At 41.0% G+C, this 21,248-nt stretch overlaps 2 protein-coding genes and 1 long non-coding RNA gene across 11 annotated transcripts in view; 2 read left to right on the plus strand and 1 right to left on the minus strand.

Annotated features, from left to right (window-relative positions):
* The window catches only part of akap6 (A kinase (PRKA) anchor protein 6), a 427,053-nt gene extending 416,648 nt beyond the window's left edge, over nt 1-10,405 (plus strand). For 4 of the 7 annotated variants that reach the window (XM_069916733.1, XM_069916736.1, XM_069916737.1 and 1 more), the window contains 2 exons: nt 6,674-6,823; nt 8,387-10,405. In XM_069916733.1, coding sequence (XP_069772834.1) covers nt 6,674-6,823; nt 8,387-8,443 — 207 coding nt within the window. In that variant the 3' untranslated portion in view covers nt 8,444-10,405. Of the gene's footprint in view, nt 1-6,673; nt 6,824-8,386 lie in introns of those variants that run through there. The other 3 variants (XR_011351260.1, XM_069916734.1, XR_011351262.1) reach the window with 3 other exon arrangements.
* On the minus strand, nt 834-19,839 carry LOC138753577 (uncharacterized). The gene is made up of 3 exons (XR_011351270.1): nt 18,296-19,839; nt 6,687-6,803; nt 834-1,126 (listed from the first exon to the last, which is right to left on the minus strand). It is a non-coding gene; the product is annotated as an uncharacterized lncRNA (long non-coding RNA).
* Nucleotides 18,856-21,248, plus strand: part of LOC138753571 (neuronal PAS domain-containing protein 3) — a 1,142,342-nt gene continuing 1,139,949 nt past the window's right edge. The window contains exon 1 of one of the 3 annotated variants that reach the window (XM_069916739.1): nt 18,856-19,824. In XM_069916739.1, coding sequence (XP_069772840.1) covers nt 19,667-19,824 — 158 coding nt within the window. In that variant the 5' untranslated portion in view covers nt 18,856-19,666. The remainder of the gene's footprint in view (nt 19,825-21,248) is intronic. The other 2 variants (XM_069916738.1, XM_069916740.1) reach the window with 2 other exon arrangements.

Consider the following 21,248-nt stretch of genomic DNA (forward strand, 5'->3'; position numbering starts at 1 on the left):
GATCCTCAGAGATGTTGATACCCACATTACTCTTCTTGGGTACAGGGATGATTGATGCCCTTTTGAAGCTGATGGGAACCTCTGACAGCCACAGTGAGAGGCTAGTTGAACACTCTGGCTAGTTGGTTGGTGCAGATTTTCAATACTCTGCCAGGTACACCATCAGGGCCCGACACCTTGCGAAGGTTCACCCTCTTGAATGATGTTCTGACACCGCCCTCAGAGACAGATATCACAGATATCAGCCTTTTCAGGGATTCTAGTAATATCTTATCAGTTAGAGTCTTAATGTCTTGTCAGTTAGACAATGACTCTTCAGTCAAGGGGGAACCATTGTTGGGCTGTGCTTAGGGCATTAGTTGGCCATAATCCTGCCCTGGTTGTAACTTAATTTGGATGTAATTGGGTGGTGTAGGTTTAAATGGCCAGAATTGGCTTCTATCATGCTGTAAATTACATTTTAAATTTGTCTCAGTCATACTTTGTAAAAAGATGGTTAATTCCAATCAGTGAAAATCAATCACTTGCACTTCAGAGCAATGCTGTAAGAGTACCTCTGAACAGTGTCCTAGGTTCAATAATTTTCAGCTGCCTCTTAGAAAACCTTCCTTCAAAGAGTAAGGAATGATCACCAATACCTGCATAGGCTTTTTGAAACTATTTGCAACTTCTAAAATAAATGAAGAAATCCATCCTATGTAGCGAGATGTATAGCATGATGAAACAACATTTATATATGTATTGATGAATGGCAAGCAGCATTTCCACCTGACCAATGCCAGACAATGACTTTCTTTAATCATTCACCCTGAAATCAAAAGCATTGCTGTTACTTGATCACAATATAGACATCACCATTGAGCAAAAACAGGACCAAACCTTAAATACTGTAGATACAAAATCAGATATTGGGTATCCAGACAAGTCCTGATGAAAGGCTCAGGCTCAAAGTTTTTGTTACCTTTTACTTCCCATGGATGATACATGACCTGCTGAGTTTATCAAGTACTTTTGTGAATTGTATGGATATTCAGTGGCCAGTAACATCTCAAATTTTCTACCATCGACATGGTCCGAATCAGAAGTGGCAGATCTTGATTGGTTGCCTTGGGCTTTAACAACATTTCTGAAACTCAACACAATTCGGATTAAAGAACGCTTCTTGATTAGCTCCCCATCTATTTTTATAGACATGCATTACATCATTACATCCAGCACTGAAGTTACAGCTGCGCTGCACACCATCTGCAATTAACTCATCAATGTTACTCAGGCAGCAGCTCCCAACATGGATCTGTCACTGCCAAATTGGAACAATATAGCTGAAGGTTCCACTTCATGTTACATATCACCCACAACTTGGAAGTCTCTCACAATTCTTTCAATCTACCAGAATCTAGGTCCTGGTATTCGTACCTAATATTCTGTTCCCAACCCTATTGGAGTACCATGCAGAAGATATTAAAGGATTTATTTCAAAGGCATTAGGAATGGCAGTAAATCTTGATCTTGCAAACAATAAACATAACCTTTGTAAAATTATTACAAAAGCAAAATAAAGACAAATTTGTATTGTTCTCTTCCTTTTCCTTTAGAACCTGTCAATAAATTCATGGTTATTTGAAGCATGTGGCGGCGCACATCTCTGTGAGTGAACAGGCCCCGCTTGTACCACCGCGCTGGTGGGGCAGCTGCAGAGAGATGGTGCCATCGGGGCTTGCTCTTGCCTCGTGGCTTAGGCCACAGTTCATGCCCTGGGCAACGTGGTGACATCACCGCTGCGTGGGGTGGAACTCCCATTGGCCTTAAAGGGGCTCATGCAAAATTCAAATACACTGTTCATCTGAAACCCCCATCGAGTTCAGTAGTGTGTTTCTGTGTTGTAGCAGCCAATACATTGGTGACCCCGTAGAGCCCAGGCATTATCTTGTCTCCAAACATGGATCCGCCAGTGATCAGCGCTGTCTCTGTGAAACTTACCCCCCCCCCCACCTTTAGACCCATCGGAGCACAATTTCATCTTAGTCAGATCACATCGAAACTGCAGCCCAAGTGGATGACCTGATCCATGATCCTTCAGAGGAGGGCAAGTTTGTCACCCACAAAGCCCTCCTCCTCGGCACCTTCGGTCTCTCCCATCGGCAGCCAGGCTGATGCACCTCGATGGCAAAACCCCATCTGCCTTAATGGATGAAATGCTCACACTGGCAGAAGGTCACAAACCTTGCCTGATGTTTGAGCAAGCCTTCCTTGAACAAATTCCAGAAGACATCCAGCTCCTACTAGCGGATGAGGACTTTGCAGACCCCCGGAAGGTCGCAGCCCGCGCCGACGTGCTGTGGCGAACTAAACGAGAGAATGAGGCCGCCGTGAACCAAGTCACCCGCACTGGACCCAGCTGACCACACCCCACCCCTAGATAGAGGATGGAGGAGGATCAATCCACCTGGTGTTTCTACCACCAAAGCTGGGGAGCCCAAGCCCACAAGTGCCGCCAACCCTGCTCGTACCAGGGAAATGACCAAGCCAGCCGCTACTGATGGCCGCGATGGCTAGCCACACAAACAGCCTCTTACACGTGGTCAACAAGACCAACTGATGTCGTTTCATGGTAGACACTGGAGCAGATTTGAGCATGCTGCTCCCAACCGCCCTCAAATCCCACACAAAAGCACGAGGCCTCACCCTGCGGGCAGCGAACGGCACTGACATAAAGACCTTTGGCACAAGGACCATTCAGGTACACCTCAGGCCAGACAAATACCGCTGGAAGTTCCTTCTGGCCACGGTGAGAACTGCGCTGTTAGGAGCCAACTTCCTCTGAGCACATAGCCTGCTGGTCGACCTGAAGGACAAGAGGCTCGTGCATGCCTGTACTTTCCAGACCTTCCGACTCGAGCCATACAGCGTGCACAACCCGGGGATGGCAACCATCTACATGCCCAGGAATGTGTACTCCCGTATCCTAGATGAGTTCCCTACAATTTTACGGCCACAATTCACCGTCACCATGCCTCAGCATGGTGTCCGCCACCATATGGCCAAACAGGGCCCTCCCCTTCATGCCAAGGCCAAACGACTGCAGCTGGAGAAGCTGCAACTAGCAAAAGAGTTCTCCCGCCTCCAGGAGCTCGGCATAGTTCACAGGTCGGACAACCCCTGGGCTTCTCCCTTGCACATGGTCTCAAAGGCCTCCAGGGGTTGGCGCTCATGTGCGGACCACTGCCGGCTCAACAACGCAACCACACCTGACCGATATCCCATCCCCCAGATTCAGGACTTCACGGCCAACTTACACAGTCCCAAAGTTTTCTCTAAGGTCGACTTGGTGAGGGGCTACCAGCAAATCCCCGTACACCCGGATGACATTGGCAAAATCGCCATTATCACCCCATTTGGCCTTTTTGAATTCCTTCGGATGCCCTTTGGCCTGAAGAATCCAGCCCAAACCTTCCAGCGGCTCATGGATGCAATGGGTAGAGACTTGGACTTTGTATTCATCTATCTCGACGACATTCTCATCACCAGTTGAGATCACAATGAGCACAGGTCCCATCTCAGCATACTGTTCGCCCACCGTCAATGTGGCCAAGTATCAGTCCGGGAAGGAGTCGCTACAGTTCCTCGGCCATACTATCACCATGGATGGGGCAGCACTGTCACAAGACAAGGTCAAGGCCATACAACAGTTCCCCAGGCCAGATACCCTCAAGGGCCTGCAGGAGTTCACTGGAATGGTTAACTTCTACCACCACTTCATCCTGGGGGCCGCACTCATAATGTGTCCACTGTTTGCCCTGATCTGAGCCAAACAAAAGACACTCGGTTGGTTGAAAGAGGACAAGACTGCCTTCACACAGACCAAGGCCACCCTCGCTAGTGCCATCCTACTGGGCCACCCATGGCCCAACACCCACAGAGCACTCTCGGTGGACGCGTCCGCCATGGCGATTTGGGGCGTCCTCAAACAAGAAGTCAAAGGGCAGTGGCGCCTGCTGGTGTTCTTCAGCCGGCACCTCCGACTGCCCGAGCTAAAGTACAGTGCTTTCAACAGGGAGCTCCTGGCCTTGAACCTCTTGATCAGGCACTTCTGCTACTTCCTGGAGGGCAGACCGTTCACTGCTTTCACAAACCACAAGCCACTCACTCAGGTCCTTGCCATGGCTACGGATCCCTGGTCAGCATGCCAGCAGCGACACCTTTCCTACATCTCAGAGTTCTCCACCGACATCCGACACTGGGCAGGTATGGACAATGTCATTGCCGACGTGCTCTTCAGACCTACCATCCACAACTTGTCCCCCGGCCTGAACTACGCTCAATTAGCTCAGGCCCAGAGGAAGGATGAAGAGACGCAGGCCTTCCGAACCGCCATCACCAGCCTGCGCCTCGAGGACCCGAAGTTGCCGGACAGCTATGACACGGTCCTGTGTGATGTCTCAACTGGCTTGCCGCGACCGGTAGACCCCCCACAGTGTAGGCAGGAGGCGTTCTGGGTGTTTCATGACCTGCCCCACCCCTCAGTCAAGACATCGTTGCACATGGTAGCGGAACATTTAATCTGGCACGGGTTGAAAAGACAAGTGGCTCAGATGGCAAGGGGAATTGCATGCATTGCCAAGCCTCCAAAGTCCAGTGCCATGTCAGAGCCCCGATACAACATTTCGACCCGCCAATCAGGAGGTGTGACCATATCCACATTGATATAGTGGGCCCCCTACCAGTGTCCAGGGATGCCCACTACCTCCCGCCGGTGGTCGACCGGACAACAAGGTGGCAGGAAGCCATTCCCATCAGGGACACTTCTGCCAAGACCTGTGCCAGAGCCCTGCTCACTAACTGGGTCATCCAGTTCGGTATTCCGGCCTCCATGACCAGCGACAGGGGTGCCCAGTTCACCTCTGCCCTCTGGATGCAACTGGCAAACCACTTGGGAATCAAGCTCCACCACACAATGGCCTATCATCCCCAAGTGAATGGACCCGTAGAGCACTTCCACCGGCACCTCAAGGCAGCTCTCATGGCGTGGCTAAAAGAACCCAACTGGACAGATGAGCTGTTGTGGGTTCTGCTTGGCATTTGAACGGCTCTGAAAGAAGACCATGAGGCTTCATCCGCTGTCGCTACCACGGGAGTTTTTCAGAATGGGTGCAGAATCCGGAGGTGGGATCCTAATCCTTCTCGTGGTCCTCCGCAACAGACACGCCTCATTGGCACCCTCACCACCGACACACCATGGCAATCACCCAGCCTCAGTGGAGTTTGTGTTCGTCCGACGTGGCCTGTACCCGACTCCACTGCAGCGCCCATACAACCGGGAAAGACTTTCACTCTGGACATTGGGGGCAGGGAGGAACTATTCATGGTTGACCGACTGAAACCAGTGCACATGGACTTAGATCAACCTGTGCAGATGGCCCAACATAAATGGAGGGGTTGGCCGCCTAAGCAGCGGTACACGTTAGCCAGTTCTGGGGGGGGGGGTGGCGGTGCACATCTCTGTGAATGAACCAGCCCCGCTTGTACCGCCACACTGGCAGGGAAGCTGCAGAAAGATGGCGCCGTTGGGGCTTGCTCTTGCCTCTTGGTTTAGGCCACAGCTCGCGCCCCAGGCAACATGGTGACGTCACTGCTGCACGGGGTGGAACTCCCGATTGCCTTAAAGGGACATGCATGAAATTCAAGTAAACAGTTCAACTGAAACCCCCCCCCCCGCCAATCGAGTTCAGTGGTGTGTTTCTGTGTTGTAGTAGCCGCTACAAGCATAAATTTTTGAGATAATTCATTTGTTTCCAGTGGTCTTTTGCAAGTGATTTCATGGTGAAGAATTTAAATTACTTTAAATTTGAAATATTAACCAGTTTTAAAATAATTGGGAAATATTTATTTCTATTCATCTATTTCATTTTAAATTTAAATGTAGACGTATACCAGGCCATTCTGGCCCACAAGCCCACGCCCCCCCAAATACACCAATTAGCCTATGCCCCCCAAATACACCAATTAGCCTATGCCCCCCAAATACACCAATTAGCCTATGCCCCCCAAATACACCAATTAGCCTATGCCCCCCAAATACACCAATTAGCCCACAACCACCATACATTTATTGAATGGTGCGAGCAAACTGGAGGACCTGGGAAAAAACCCCATGCAGACATGAGGAGAATGTACAAACTCCTTACAGACAGTGCTGGATATAAACCTGGGTTTCTGGCATTGTAATAGCGTTTCATTTAAATACAAATAATGTACTCCATACAGAATTAAAAATTTAAATCTGTTTTTCCTCAGCTGATCAATTATTTGGTGATTGGCTTTCAATGCTGAAGGGAAGCATATAACAACAGTAAAACATATTTGCTTACTAAGAATATTTGTGACAAGACTAGGCATAACTTACATGAAAATTTTTAAAAATGATACAAGAATATTTTTCGCACCACAAAAATGCTTAAACTTGAAATAAGATTTGGACATCCATAAGAACAGCTTTGACATCTGAAATGTTAAGACACTTGACAGAAGATAGATCAAATACAGAGATTCATTGTAATTGTTTTAACACAGCCTGGCTGATTCACTTGCTACGTTTTATGTTTAATTAGATTAAGTGGAAGATGAGCAAAAACTGACAGTAACTAAAGTGGAAAACTATTTTTCTGATTTACAGATCATTAACTCACAAAAAAATGAAAGACGGAATCTCAGGAATGTTCAGAATTCTCGAACCATTGAAGTCAAACCTCCAGCTTGTGTATCTCACCAAAGCGAACTTCCAACTGACTCTCACGCTGCCAAATCTGTACCCAAGGTAGAGGATGTGAGTCAATTAAAAATTCTTTACTTTGCAAATAATTGGCTGATTAAAATCCATTAAACTAACCCATAGATACCCAAACTCTATCTATACAGCAGTCTATACAGCATTTCAGTATTTTTTTTAAAAACTGAATCCAAAAGTGTGGATTGTGATCTACCCTCACCTAGTTTAGATTTATTTGCAGAGAATAAGGTAACAATGCATGCATAAAATGCCCTGTGTTCTTGTACACTTCTTGTGCTTGCTTCCTCTGCAGTTACCCTTGGTACATTTCATTTTGAAGCTTTACTTTCAACTCATCAGTCACAGGTCCTATTTGCATAAATCAGCTTGAACTATAAACAATTACTTGCATCTGCTGCAAAACTGCCAAGTGTTCATTGCAACTGTCTGCAAAGTTCCTGGTAATCAACAAAAAACACAATGTATCAATGGTTCCTTCCAGGAACTGTTCAGCTTGACATCAAACTGAATATTGTAGCTTTGACTTGAATTTTATTTGTTCAAATTTATTTATAAATAAATGCCTTTAGAAATTTTACTTTGAGAAAAGATATAGTTTACTGCTCTGAAGTACATACTATTGGCTTTGTAAACAACTTCCTGTATCACTTGTAACTTTTTGAATTCATTGCTTTCTGCTCTTCTCTTTCTTTGACCTGCCATATTTCTATATAAATGTAGAGGTCAGTATCAACAAAGCAAGATCAAAAGAAAAGGTAACTAGCTAGACTGAGATTTTTCTGCCGAATTTAAAAGGTGAATAAATGCACGTCTGGAGTGCCTCCTAGAAGCTGAACAAAGGATGCACATTACGTTAATCTCTTTGACTGCCTTCTGAAAGTCACTTTTTCATAATCCTTATCACCAGTGCCTTCTCTTTCCTGCATGGTTTAATTATCCCAAACTGAGTTTTCACCATGGAAATCAATCCCTATGGCTGGCCAGATGTTATTGCTTTCATGTTGGTAGATATGAGAAAAATCTGAGGTTTAAAATATGTATAACAGAATAAATATAGAATGAATTATGTTTAAGAATATCTATAGTGAATATGTTTGAATGCAATACTTTCAGTCCATTGCATTACCGAATCATGAATAGCCATGACTTCAGGTTTTTATATCATTGTGAAGCTCAGCAATTAGTACTTTATGTAATCATTATCACTGGGCTTTGCCTCAATTAATGTTGTTTGCATATTGACATATGTACCTCAGGGTGCAGTCTGCATATTTAAGATGAGAATGAAGCAAGAAATGAAAGGTTACACATGATAGTTTACCTCTTTCTATTGAAGCTCTTACATCTAAAAAATAAAATCTCAACATTTAATTCCATTATAATTTGTTTTACTGTACAATTCTTGGTTGATAAAATCATAAATATTTTATTTGATGTTGATGTTAAAAAACAGCTCAATAATTACAGATCTATTAATAATGCTACATTTTTTATAAATAGATGAAACATTGTCTTTTTAGAAAGTGAAACAAAGGAAGCGTTTTCTGTTCTATTTGTTGCTGACTAAACATAAATTTGCCTCTCTTTTTTCCCCTCCAGAATCCTGGCCATATCCTTGCTCCATTTTTGCCAACCTATTCCCAAGGTAACATCTAATCTAATTGAATCATCCTCTTCCTCACTGATATTGAAGACAAGGCCCTTCCAAATGCAAGTTTTTCATGCAGGTGTGGTAATCTGGTTGCTTTTGCTGATCCTTTGTATGGCAGTTACTGTTACTCCCTTGTGGGTAATACCAACAGATTGTAGCAAAATCCATTTTTTTTTCTTCTTGGACTCTTGTCCTTAACTACCTCTAAGGATCTCCTCCATTCTGATATACAACTTATAAATGCCCTCATTCTCATGGTGTAGGTAATTTTTTGATATTGAACGGGAAGGCATTACATTGAGAAAGGAATGGGGGTAAATTTCATATCACATTAACCTACAGGAGTAATGTTTGGATTTTAGGGGAGAATATCATCTGGCAGGAGCAAACACCTTCACAGAAATGTGGACCTGGTTATGTTAAATGTGGTGATTCCTTGAAGAGCCATGAATATTATTTGAACTTGATAGATGGCAAGTAGCATACTATTTATAACATACATTAATTTTAACTTTATGTTGAATCCCAATCATCATATCTTGATATGTTTTATGTAATTAATATTAAACCAATATAAATATAGAGTACATAGATCCAATCTATGCAACCCTGGAACTTATAAAATATTGTTACTGTGCTGTATATTGCAGTTATATGTATTTCATTTCGATACACTCAAGTTTTATTATTTCTGCTTCTTAAAAAGGGGAAGAGAAGAAATGTTTTAACAATGTGTGCCTTGGTGTATTTCTAATACCTTTTGTTAAACAGCTGCTTTTCCCAGTTAAAAATCTGGTTTGAGGAGAAGTGATAGCAAGGTTATGTGTGTATAATTTCTGTACATATGTACAAGGAAATGCTAACATTCATGTACAATGATAGACAATGCTTTCTTGTATTGTGTTATTGTGTCCAGTGATGTGGAAAATATTAAGCCTTAAGCTATTAGATTGCATGGGTTAAAGTTAAATTAAAATTGGCAAATAAAAATTAATTTATCAGACAACAAAATGGACTGAGTTCTTGGTTTACAGAGGCAAAATTCAGTGCATATTTTACTGTTTAAAAATTGAATATTACAATTTTTGGTAACAATTTGGTGCTGAAACAGAGTTAAAAATAATGAAAAAGCTTAGACTGATATTTCATCACCTATCACATTCTCATAAAGCTGAAAAACATTTCCTACAAAAAGGATCAGTATTAACATTGAAATTAGAGCAAAAAGATAGATACATGTAAGATGATTGTCAAAAGATTTATCATGCCATTCCCATTTCCTTTACACTTAACACTGTCTTTTAGAAGGGTAAGATGTCTGATTCACTCAGAAGGATCCCCAGTGGAGTTTAACAATATCTAGTTAACAATCCCTTTGGATTGAGAATTTACTTTCACTGCAGTTTTGTAGATCTAAGACCAGTGTGGGAACCATGGATTCTTCCAGGGATGAGGTCAGTGACCGATGAGACAGGTGGGTGGGTAGATTGGGAGATGGCCATCTCCTTCTCTCATTTATCCACAGCCTATGTATTCTCCAAATGCATAGCATTGAGGTTCTCAGTAACACCCTGATGCTCCTTCTTCAATTTGTACAGTCATGTGCCAGAGATTCCCATTAATCAGTGCGGATATGGCATTTCTTCAAGGAAGAGAACTATTAGTATATAAGAATCAAGTGAGTAAAGAAGAAAGAAGATCTTAGAAGCAAATCAAAAACATCCCAGGAGTAAAAATGTATTTAGAGCCAGAGGTTATGCCTCTATTGTTCCTGGCTACATTCCTGCACTCAAGATGGCCAAAATTACAATATCATCTCACCTTGGTGCTAGTGGGTTAATCTCATCACACATAAATATTAATAATTGAAATTTGACTGTTGCTTTTGTACCATTTCATGCTAGTGGGTTAATCTCATCACACATAAATATTAATAATTGAAATTTGACTGTTGCTTTTGTACCATTTCATGCAGACTGCTGAGCAGTAAAAGATGAACTCAATATTATTAACTTTTATTTTGATTAGAAAATTAGCAAATGATAAAGATTTTTGTAATATATTGAAACTAAAGTGGTAAATTATTTGTTCCAATGAAAATGAATTAAATATTATTTCTATAGCAACCATGACATGGAACTGGAATGTTTAACCAACAAGATATTAATACAAAATGATTTTCATGCAAAATGTATTTTACATTGGTTTGCGACAAAAATGCAAAATAGTAAAAAGAGTGTCAGAAACACAAATTCTCACAAATGAGTCTCTTTAAGATCGGTGACACGACAAGCTTTATTCACAAGTCTGCAGAGTTGGACTCAACCGGCTTCTCGCCAAGTCAAGGCCCGATACATACAGTGCGTTGTTTTTTATACAATTTGCTTGTCCTTCGGCATCTCCACTACACTGCTTTAATTGGTTAGTTTTTGCAGAATCATCCTGATTACTGTTAGTCACGCACACCACGATCATTCATGACCTCTGCTTCCACCAAATCCTGTTTTTCACTCTTTACCAATCTTTGGCTCCTGCATGTCTCTCTGTAGTTAAATCTGTTGCAAGTCTGTTGTAACATTTTCCAGCTAAACTCTAGTGGTTAGCCCCCTTTTATGACTAATCATCACATTTTAACTTAAACCCTTTTTAACCCAAATTCTCTATCTATAACAAAGAGGCTTTGTACAATGCAAGAAATGTTCCATAGGACATGTTAATGAGGTAAAAGAAATATTAATTCTGAAGCAACTCTGAAAATTTCATATAACATAATATCTAATGCATTAGTGCCTGTGAATATATTATATGTGGAAGGTTTAAACCTGTGAGCTATCATTATAAGGCCATGAAATATGACAAAATGAAGGATTTTTGCCAGAAATATTACCTGATAATTCAAAATGGCATTGACTTGGGCATTTTAAATAGATGAAATTATTGACTTCCTTGTTGAAATGTCTAAACAAACAGATGAAAGATGATCTGATTCATACTATATAATCTGACTTTCAAAATTATCAAAGGAATGGGTAGAATAAAGTACATAGTAGGAAAGGACAGTCTGTTCAGATGTTTAACTTCATCCAAATTTTCTCTCTTATCCATTGTACCCCATCAAGAAATCTTTCTATTCCTTTTGTTGCCAGACACTTATCAAGTTCCTTTTCACACATTTTCACTGTTCTCATCAGCCACAGCAATTGCCAAGATGAAATGATGAGTGATGACTTATAAATGTCATGGTTTTCACAACCCAACTAAAAAAAAATAGCTTTTTTTTTTCAGAAAACAGTATCAAGTGATTTCTTGGCACCATAAACTTGAACAAAATAATATGTAACAGCAGAATAAATATCCATAGGTCCACTGGATCTGAACTTGACTTAATACATGGGAACCAATGTTCAATATGGATGTTCAAAATGATTTCTGTAACTATTAAGACCATTACATTTTGATTGTATGAAAACGATAAATCAAAAAGCATGAAGTTAAGAATCAGTCTAAAAATGTCTGGCTTGTATGAAAGGACCTTAAAATTGACAGGGAGCTGTTATTTGCCTGCCTGAGCAGTATTTTTTAAACTATTTACATTCATTGAATATCTAACAGGTAAAATGGATTTTATTGCTTGATCTTGCTCTGCAGATTCTTTAAATGTGAATCACATAATCTTGTCTAGAAAGTTATCCTCACTATTGAGATTGCTTAACATTGAGACTTAATTCAAAAATATAACATTCATTTCTTTATCATTTGAATTGTAACAGAATAGTGGATATTAAACAGTAAAAGAAGAGTGGATATTGAACAGCATGAAATTCAAACAATTGATGGAATACATAGCTTGATATGTTTATAAGCAACAATGTGAATAAAAATCAGTGCATGATGCAACTGAATGGATTGATGAATGGACTGATGTGTAAATAGATATGTTTAATTAAAGTTGGGATAGCGGTTAGTGCAATGCCTTTACAGTGCCAGCAATCGGGACCGGACTCGGGTTCGAATCCCATGCTCTCTGTCAGGAGTTTGTTCATTCTCCCCGTGTTTGCATGGGTTTTCTCTGGGGGCTCTGGTTTCCTCCACCCTTCAAAAAAGTACCGGGATGTAGGTTAATGGGGTGTAATTTGAGCGGCACGGACTCATAGGACTGAATTGGACTGTATGTCTAATTTAAAAAAAAAATTCTGTGCATAAGATTGGATTGGTGCAAACTATCAGTCCATTAGGATTTATGGTCTTTGCAATTTTTTTTCCTTAGTCCTAATCCGTTGAAAATGAAAATTTCACACAATTGCCACAAAATATTTAAAATTATCTAACTTATTTCTAAATACTAGCATAAGTATAAAATTGAACAATAAAATGAATGTTTCAAAAGTAGTCATGCCATCATAAGAATATATATCCACAAATTAATATATTGATTCTCTTGATATATTGAATATGCAACAAAATAACTCTCAAATGAGGTGGTCTCTTTAATTGTTCTGAATCAAAATAATTGGCTTACATATTTCTGATAATTTTGCTTTAACTCCTTAAAACCTCTACAGCATTAATACCTTAAAATTGAATACAAGAATAATTTCTGTAATACACTTTGTATATGATTACACAATTTCTTGTGCAACCAATTCAACTTTGAAAAGGACAATTATAAATGGATTATCTATTTCATTTTGCAAAAAGATATTGAACTTAGTAGAGATATTGAAGGTTTTTTATTTTCTAGAGACAATCTAAAAATTCAATAGGATAATAAACAATGTAATTATACAAGTCAGTTTTGTATCAAGTAATTCTGGTAAACATGATACACAAATATTACAGCAAATTATGTTTATTTTAGCTTATAAATAGGATATTCATCAGAATAGGAATATTTTACTCAATCAAGATATTTCAGTTTAATTTCTAGACTTATAAAGCTGCAATAGATATTAAAATTATTTCATTTTGTGGAAGTGTTGGAGCTGTTACACCTTGATATTTGCTTCAATGACAACAAATACAGTATGAACTTTACCACTGAAATTGATTTGAAAAATCTAACTGACTTCAACAAAGAGTAAAAAGTGATATAATTGATGCGGAATTCAAAAGATTATTTTAGATGAGTTAAATTGATGTTCATATTTGACTACCTCAAGGAATTAACGGACAATGGAAATCAAGTTGGTTTACCTCCTTTGGCAATTCTGAGTATTCCACGTTTTCTATATTTATACGTGAACAATAAATAGTGTTTAAAACATGACTTGGAATTATACATTTGGGAATGTTAATGAGATGGCCAAAGAAGGCAAATTCTGTGAATTAAAAAAAATTAGTATGTGCATGTTTCATTGTAATATTTTATTACCATTTTTAATTTTAGTACCACACTTAAATTTAAATGATCAGCAACCAAAATTTTTACAATATAGTATCAAACTAACAAAAATGTTTAGGACTGTTTGTTAAGGAATTATATTAGTACTTGGTTTCAATTTAGTACTATAATACATTATACATTAATAAGGCACATTTATTATTGCAATGAGAATCCCAACTCCTTTTTGCCATATAACAGGAATGGATAGTGCAAATTCTACTTTTTATCAATTTATGACTGCAAATTATTAATACCAGGCGATGATCTCAGCCAATTTGTGCACCTCATGTAATTCTGTCAAACAATATTATAGAAATAATAATGATCCAAGGTCAATCTTGTGACTTTGATATCCTGGCCTTTTCTCAAAGCCAAATGTGAGAAATTTATTGCCGAATCTCTCCTCCTGTGGCTTTTTGGCTCAGCGGTGGATTCTTCAGCAGAACCACCACCATCCCATTCACCATTCACGAGATGTCCCATTAATGATTATTAAATTGTAACGAAGCCCAGTGGGTAAACTGGCCCATGAATGGAATGAATCGTTGAGATAAGTTGCAAGTTACTTTTTCGTTGACAGGCAAAATTGTGGATGAAATTGTCTAATATAAAGACAATTACATTAAAATAAACTGAAATTTAGAAAAACGCGAGGCGCTATTTCTAATCAATCAAGCTAACGGTGTGATGGAAGTTTGCCTGATCTCTATATAAAACCATGGAGCCAAAAATCCTTCCTTTTCCTTCTCACATTGGAAGAGTTCTTGGGAACCAATGCAGAAGATGGTTACATTTTTGGGAATTTGGAGGCTCACAAACTTCCATATCGAATGTCCCACTCTTAATCGAATTTTTCCTGTAACAGTCTGTGTTCTCAGAATGCCACTTCCCTGGATTTACACAAAATAATCGTATTACATAATGCTACTAAACTGATGTTAATGAAATTAAGATATTTGATTCTGATTTGACGAAGCTGTGTAGAGATAGTCAACCAGCCCGTTTTGTTTTATTGCAGAAGGGGAGATCCAGCCAAAACGGCACGATAATTGACAATAATTTAAAATACAGAAATTAATGAAATAAAAGTTTATAAAAGGCTGCATGCTTTCATGTGAATCCTTCGTAACCAATCACCGGGGTGTTTCATAACTTTCAATTCCTGCGGGAGCTCAACCAAAATTTCATTAATTTTAATGCTGCAAACACATGGTTATTTCCTATTCGCCTGGGGTCTCCAACCTATTGAACGTTCGTCTGTCTTCGGTCTACCAGTGCACTAATATATTTTCACAGACACACAACATTCTCATGGATTAAACGGATGACAACGGACCCATAATTATATTTGCGCAAGTACAATTTCATTTTCTTAGATTAACATTATGGAATAATCAAAATATTTTTATTTCTGGTGCTGCGGGTTACTGATCTCATTTAAAACATTCCGGGGATTGGCAAGTGTGTCTCTAATTGCTTTAACTTTTAGTGCAAGTTCCGACGAAGATTTGCATAAATAACGAAATCTGCGAATCGTTATCAGTTAACAAATAGAGATCACATCTGAGCATTTATATTTTTCTCCAATTAAACTGAGTTGGTATATTAAGTATCTATTTGCTTAATTGAAGACAAAGTCGTGCTTCTTCAAGGTCATGTTTACAAGCAAGCCGCAAGCAATAAAGAAAGGGGAGATGGATTATGAAAGTAAACTAGCACAAAAAAGAATAAAAGCAGATAGTAAAAACTTTTCATAATTGTTTACAACTGAAAAGGCGAACATGAGGGAATTAATATGGGGTTAGCTGACGTGGACATTACCCCTCCATAAATCTTCGTCCGGGAAGCCAAGCAAAGAAGAAAGAAGATGCGGAAATAGACGAGGCTTTGAACGACTGTGTCTTTCAAGATGAGGACCTCTAATATACTAGTCAGATGCTATTGGTGCATGGAGCTAAGGACGTTAAAACAATGACTTTCTCAGCACTACTGCTTTAGTGATCCCAATTTGTATTTACACATTTGTGTTAGGGATTTTGTGTGTAAAAGATTGCAGTCTCGTTGTGCATGGATCAGAGTTGATTTGCAGGTACAGCAGATGATCAAGAAAGCAAATGGAATGTTGGCCTACATTTGCTAGAGGGATTAAATTTAAAATTGAGAACTGCATGCAGCACCTGGAGTACTCTGTGCTTTTCTGGTCTCTTTACTTGAGAGTGTTGTGTATGCACTCACACGATTAAGACTTGGAGATTTGATGCCTTCTCATCATTTACTTCTTATAGACTAACATGGCTACTGACACTCAGGGAAGGGTGACATCATGATGTGGGCATGCTTATATCCAACACTCCCCCCCCCCCCCATGTGATAAATGCTGACTGGGCCCCTACAAACTAATAAGATTACATTGCCCAGGACTACAAGTGAGAATTAGAATACATCCCATGAGTAATTATAAAAGGGAAAGTATTTAATAGTAATCAGGGCACATAGTCCTTAACGCATTCAGGTGGTCTTCTTTCTCTTTTAGATTGCCTTGGCGTGGTTTGTTGTGCCAGTCTTTGCTCAGGACCCGTAGACAGTCGGGTTAGCGGTCGAGTCGGCAGTGACTGCCCACCTTCACTGACCTTCAGTGTGTCGCTTCCACAATCTGTCCCCCACTAGAACAGAGTATGAGCAGGGGCTCATATTTTTGTAAGGATACTCTTACCACCCATGGGTCTTTATATTGTCAATAATCTTGTACCAGAACTTTCTCATCCACTTCTAATATTCTAGGTGAGGTTTGTGGCAATGCTGTTTTTTGCAATTGGGAGACCCAGATCTGCGGCCAAACATTAATTCTGCTGGGGTGCATTTTGTGGTAGAATGCAACGTGTTTCTGCACCCCAATAGATCTGCGATTTTGTGTATCCAGGAGGCATTTAGGAGTTTCATGGTTTTCATTGCTTTTTTGAATGTTTGTACAAAACATTCTGCCTCCCCATTAGTACTTGGGTGATAGGGTGCAGACAAAATATGTCTGATATTGTTGTCACACGTAGATTTATAAAATGTTCCGATGGAAATTGTCTGTAACTAAATTGTCTGCAACTAAATTATCTGTAACTAAATCATGAGGCAATCCGTAAGTGGCAAAGATAGCTCGTAAACAGTCAATTGTGGGATCTGCTTTGGTGTTTTACAGCTGTGAAACTACTGGCCATTTGGAGTGTGCGTCTACAGCTGTTAAGTCTCACTCATGAATGGTCCAGTGAAGTCTACATGAATCCGATGCTAGGGTTTGGATGATCATTTCCATGGGTTAGCTTTGGCTTGTGGCATTTTTGGTTGCATTGACTGCTTATACCCAACAGAGAGAAAAAAAAAATTACTTGCTTTGGAGACGATGCAGATGAATTTCTCCAGGCTGATTCCAGAGAGAGGGAGTTATCCTATGAGGAGTGACTGAGACTGTACTCAATGGAATTTAGAAGAATGACAAAGGATATTAGAGAACTACATAAAATTATAAAAAAAGAATAGATAAGAGGCAGGAAAGTTGCCACTGGAAGGTGAGATTGGAACTAGGGAACATAGGTTCAAGATTCAGGGTAGTAGATTCAGGATGAAGATGAGGAGGAACTGCTTTACCCAGAGAATAGTGAATCCATGGAATTTTCTCATTATATTTATTGTAGGGGAATAAAAGGTTAAAGATTCATTTATTGTCACTTAATATTACATTAGTATGTTACATAGATGAAATTATTTAACTTTTGTCTATGGTAAAGTAAGGCAGAGATTCGCCACTTTGTCAATCCCCCCCACAAAAACCTGGTGTTCCTAGATTTCCCCTCCAAGGATTGACCAGGCCTAAGCCTGCTTAGCTTCTGAGATCACACAGTCTCAGATGATTTCAGGCTATTAGACTTGCATATTATTAGAGATAATTATTAGAATTAAGAGTTTTGGGCAGCAATTTGGTGAAGCTGAGTCTAAGGTAAGATCATCCATGATCTTATTGAATGGCAGAGAAAGCTTGGCGGGCCAGATGGACTAATCCAACTCCTATTTATTTTATTTTAAAGTTTCTGACCATCTAGTTATATGGAAAGTGAAATTCTCCTATCACAGGGAACAAAGCAGACCAGCACTTGAATTAATGTTTTGATGCATGAAATATCGACTTGCAGCAAACACAAACCTCACAGTTGCCAAGGGGAGAAAGTGAGGAGCCAATGCCAGAACAGGTAGATCAGGATCCAAATGACAACCAAGACAATTCAGTGAAAATAGAACGAATGCTTTGAAAGAAATGGGAAAAAAATAGTGTTCTTGGAAAGCAAAGAAGAAAGATTTACCGGTTACTTGAAAAATGGCAGTCAGATAGCTCAGTAGAAGCACAGCATACTGGAGCACCCAGGATTGGCTGTACAGTACGGGAACAGGTCCTTCGACCGACCATGATGCCAAACTAAAGTAAACTCACCTGCTTGAATAAGGTCCATATCTCTATTCACCAGCCGGTCAATTTCTGATTAAATGCTTGTTAAACGTTGCTATCATATCTTTTGGCATCACATTCCAGGGGGCTCCTACCCTTGTGTAAAACAAAACCCTCTCGTAAATGTCCATGAATACCCCACCCTTTTGTTTTTAAAGCGATCCCTTCCAGTATTTTCTGCCCATGTTTCTCACAATGCCATAGTTTGTGGTCAGATCGATTGAACGTGGGGGGGAAGCAGTAGATCACTCCATGAAGACTCAGAGATGGGAAGAGGCAGGTTAAGATGTGGGCCCACCATTGTGGACGGGGCATGAGAAGACCAGGCGGGCCCTTGACTTGGAATAGTCCCGAATTCATTGGCCACATAAAGTTAATTTGTCTTTCATCAGTATGTCGATGAGTTCCAAACCTACCAGTCCGTGCAGGTCATTTAATATTCTTATTAATCGTCTGCGACTGCACTTTCTTGTCTCACTCATAGTCATTCACTGTTTTATTATGAACCGACAATGCACCCAAAAAGTGCGGAAAGTGAATCCCGGAAAGACTTTCAGACAAAGTGTTTGCAACGGTCCGACTCAGCTGTCCCAGGGGGTGCCTGAGCGGGCGACGAGGGCCAGCCCGTGAGCGCGCGCATCACCCCGGCCAGCCGGATCCCGAGCAAAGGCTGCAGCGGACAACGGCACCGTTTGGGATCCAGCCGGAGGGGGACACCCAGACGGTTGAACCAGCGTGTGGCCCACACTGGCGCTGGAAAGTACCCCAAGACTGGACTAGGGAGAAAGCGCCTTCCTTCAATGGACGGTCACCCGTTCACGTCGCCGTCCCCTCCGAATTCAGCCCCGCGCACCTTCGCCCAACGCCCGGTCGGGCCCGTGCGCACGCGCGCAGCCTCCCTTGGCCGCGAGGAGGTGGGCGCGAAGCCCAGCGAGTCGGGCGATTGGCTGTCGAGCACCGCGCGCCAGAATGGCTGTTGGGTGCCAGCGAACCAGCAGCGAGCTGCTCGTCTCCAGTGACGGGGGAGGGCAAGTTGGTCTTTACTTTCTCCGGGCAAATTGCGGCAAGTTTGATCGCCATAAACCTTCGCCTCCCGCCGTCCCACCCTGCTGTATTCCCTCCCACCCCTGTCCCACATTGGAGAGAGCAGCATGCCGATTGACGCTGACTAGCCACCTGCGGCCCCGACCTCTCAACTCGACGAGGAAAGGACGAAAAGGACGGGGGTCCTGCCTCCCCTCGCACGGCGTGGAAGTTATCACTAATGGGATTGAAGTTCAAGTTGCTGCTCAAGGAAAACCCGCAGTTTAGTCAGCCGCAATCGTGGAGTTGGTCGTCGGCGATTCAAGTCCGGGAATGATCAGAATCTTCCCTGATTTCAGTGTACAAGTAACGGCAGCAACTGGTGGAGGAGGCGGTCCGGTTACTGCAGCACCTGGACTGGGGAGAGCTGCCGCCGCCGCCGCCGCTAATGGGACACCCCAGGACGTGGGGCTCACATCTTATCAGCAACGGTAAGCATCTCTCACACATACATTGTCAGCGTCGCACGGCAACCCCCCCCCCCAACACCAACCCCAACCCCACCCCCACCCACCACGCAAGTCTTCGCCTGATTAAACCACATGGCAACTAAATCTCCTTTATTTTAATTTTTAAAAACGTGTGGGAATGTTTGCCCTTTGCGCCGGGTGGGTGGAATCATCATGTACATACATGCACGATCGCCTGTGATTAAGTTGTCACATGTTTCCCATAATAAATAAAAGTTAATTTTGACATGGTACTTCCAACATGTGGTGGAAACGGGTGGTGCATCTGGGCTGATACCGGCTGTCCGAGGAAGCGCGGACACTTCTGTTAACGGGAGGGGGAAAAAAATACATTGTTACAAAAAGATATGTCCGAATGAATCAATTGAAAGCAAAAACGTGCTGGAGCTACACGACATAAAATACTGCGGAAGTCAGGCTCCAGTCCCCACAGCAGAAACAATTTGAATAAGTTCGTGCCTATTTGGTAAACTAAGAAATGTTGCTCAAACATTTGACCAAATGTCTTAAGGGGGGGGGGGGGTTAATGTCTTTGCTCCCTTTAATGCATTACCGGCCATTTCAATTCAAACATCTGTGAAGAACAGCAAAAAAAACTTAAAAAATTGAAATTGTAAAAAAAACCCTTAGAAATACTCAACATGTCCAGTAAAGTGTTATTGTGAACAATCATTGATTTGCATATTCAATCCAAAAGCGCAGATTTGCGCTCGGTCTTTGCTCTGCGATTTTTATTTTGCCCGTGAAGTTAAAAAAGTGTTCGGAGAAGACCACAAAATTGTTAAATTCTTTCGTAGGCTGTTGCAATTATTCCTGATATTTCACGAGGCAACACCATTTTACTGTACGATGTAACGATCAACATTTTTGTGCATTGAAATAGTTTAAAAAAAACCATAAGCGACTCTATTGGTATCACAAATTAGCCAGCGGGGAAACAGACGTTGAAATAGTGTGATTGTCAGGTGAACAGAAGAACAGGCGATCATGGCTTAACATTTTTTTAAAGTTTTATTTATAAAATTTCGCATACCAAAAGACTGCTGGAATACTCTTAAAGAGCCAACTGAAAGTTTTGCAGAACAATTATGTTCACAACCTTTAGTCATTGTGACCGGCCATTAACTGACAGAATACAAGTTGTTAGCTTGTCAATTATTTTTTTAAAAACTAAACGATTACGAGAGATTTTTTTTAAAGTTCAGCAAAAGTATTATTGTCATTAATGTGTAAACTCCCTAACTTAAATTCCATCCTTCCAGTTCGTATTAATTGTAAAACAAATCACACTTTCCCACCCTAGACTCCAAAATGAACTTGGATTCCATTTCGTTGCTCGAAAAAATACAAAATGCATGTTTTAAAAATAACATTTGGTTGCTCCG

This window comes from Narcine bancroftii, chromosome 2, assembly GCF_036971445.1.
Source record: "Narcine bancroftii isolate sNarBan1 chromosome 2, sNarBan1.hap1, whole genome shotgun sequence".
Taxonomy (NCBI): Eukaryota; Metazoa; Chordata; class Chondrichthyes; order Torpediniformes; family Narcinidae; genus Narcine; species Narcine bancroftii.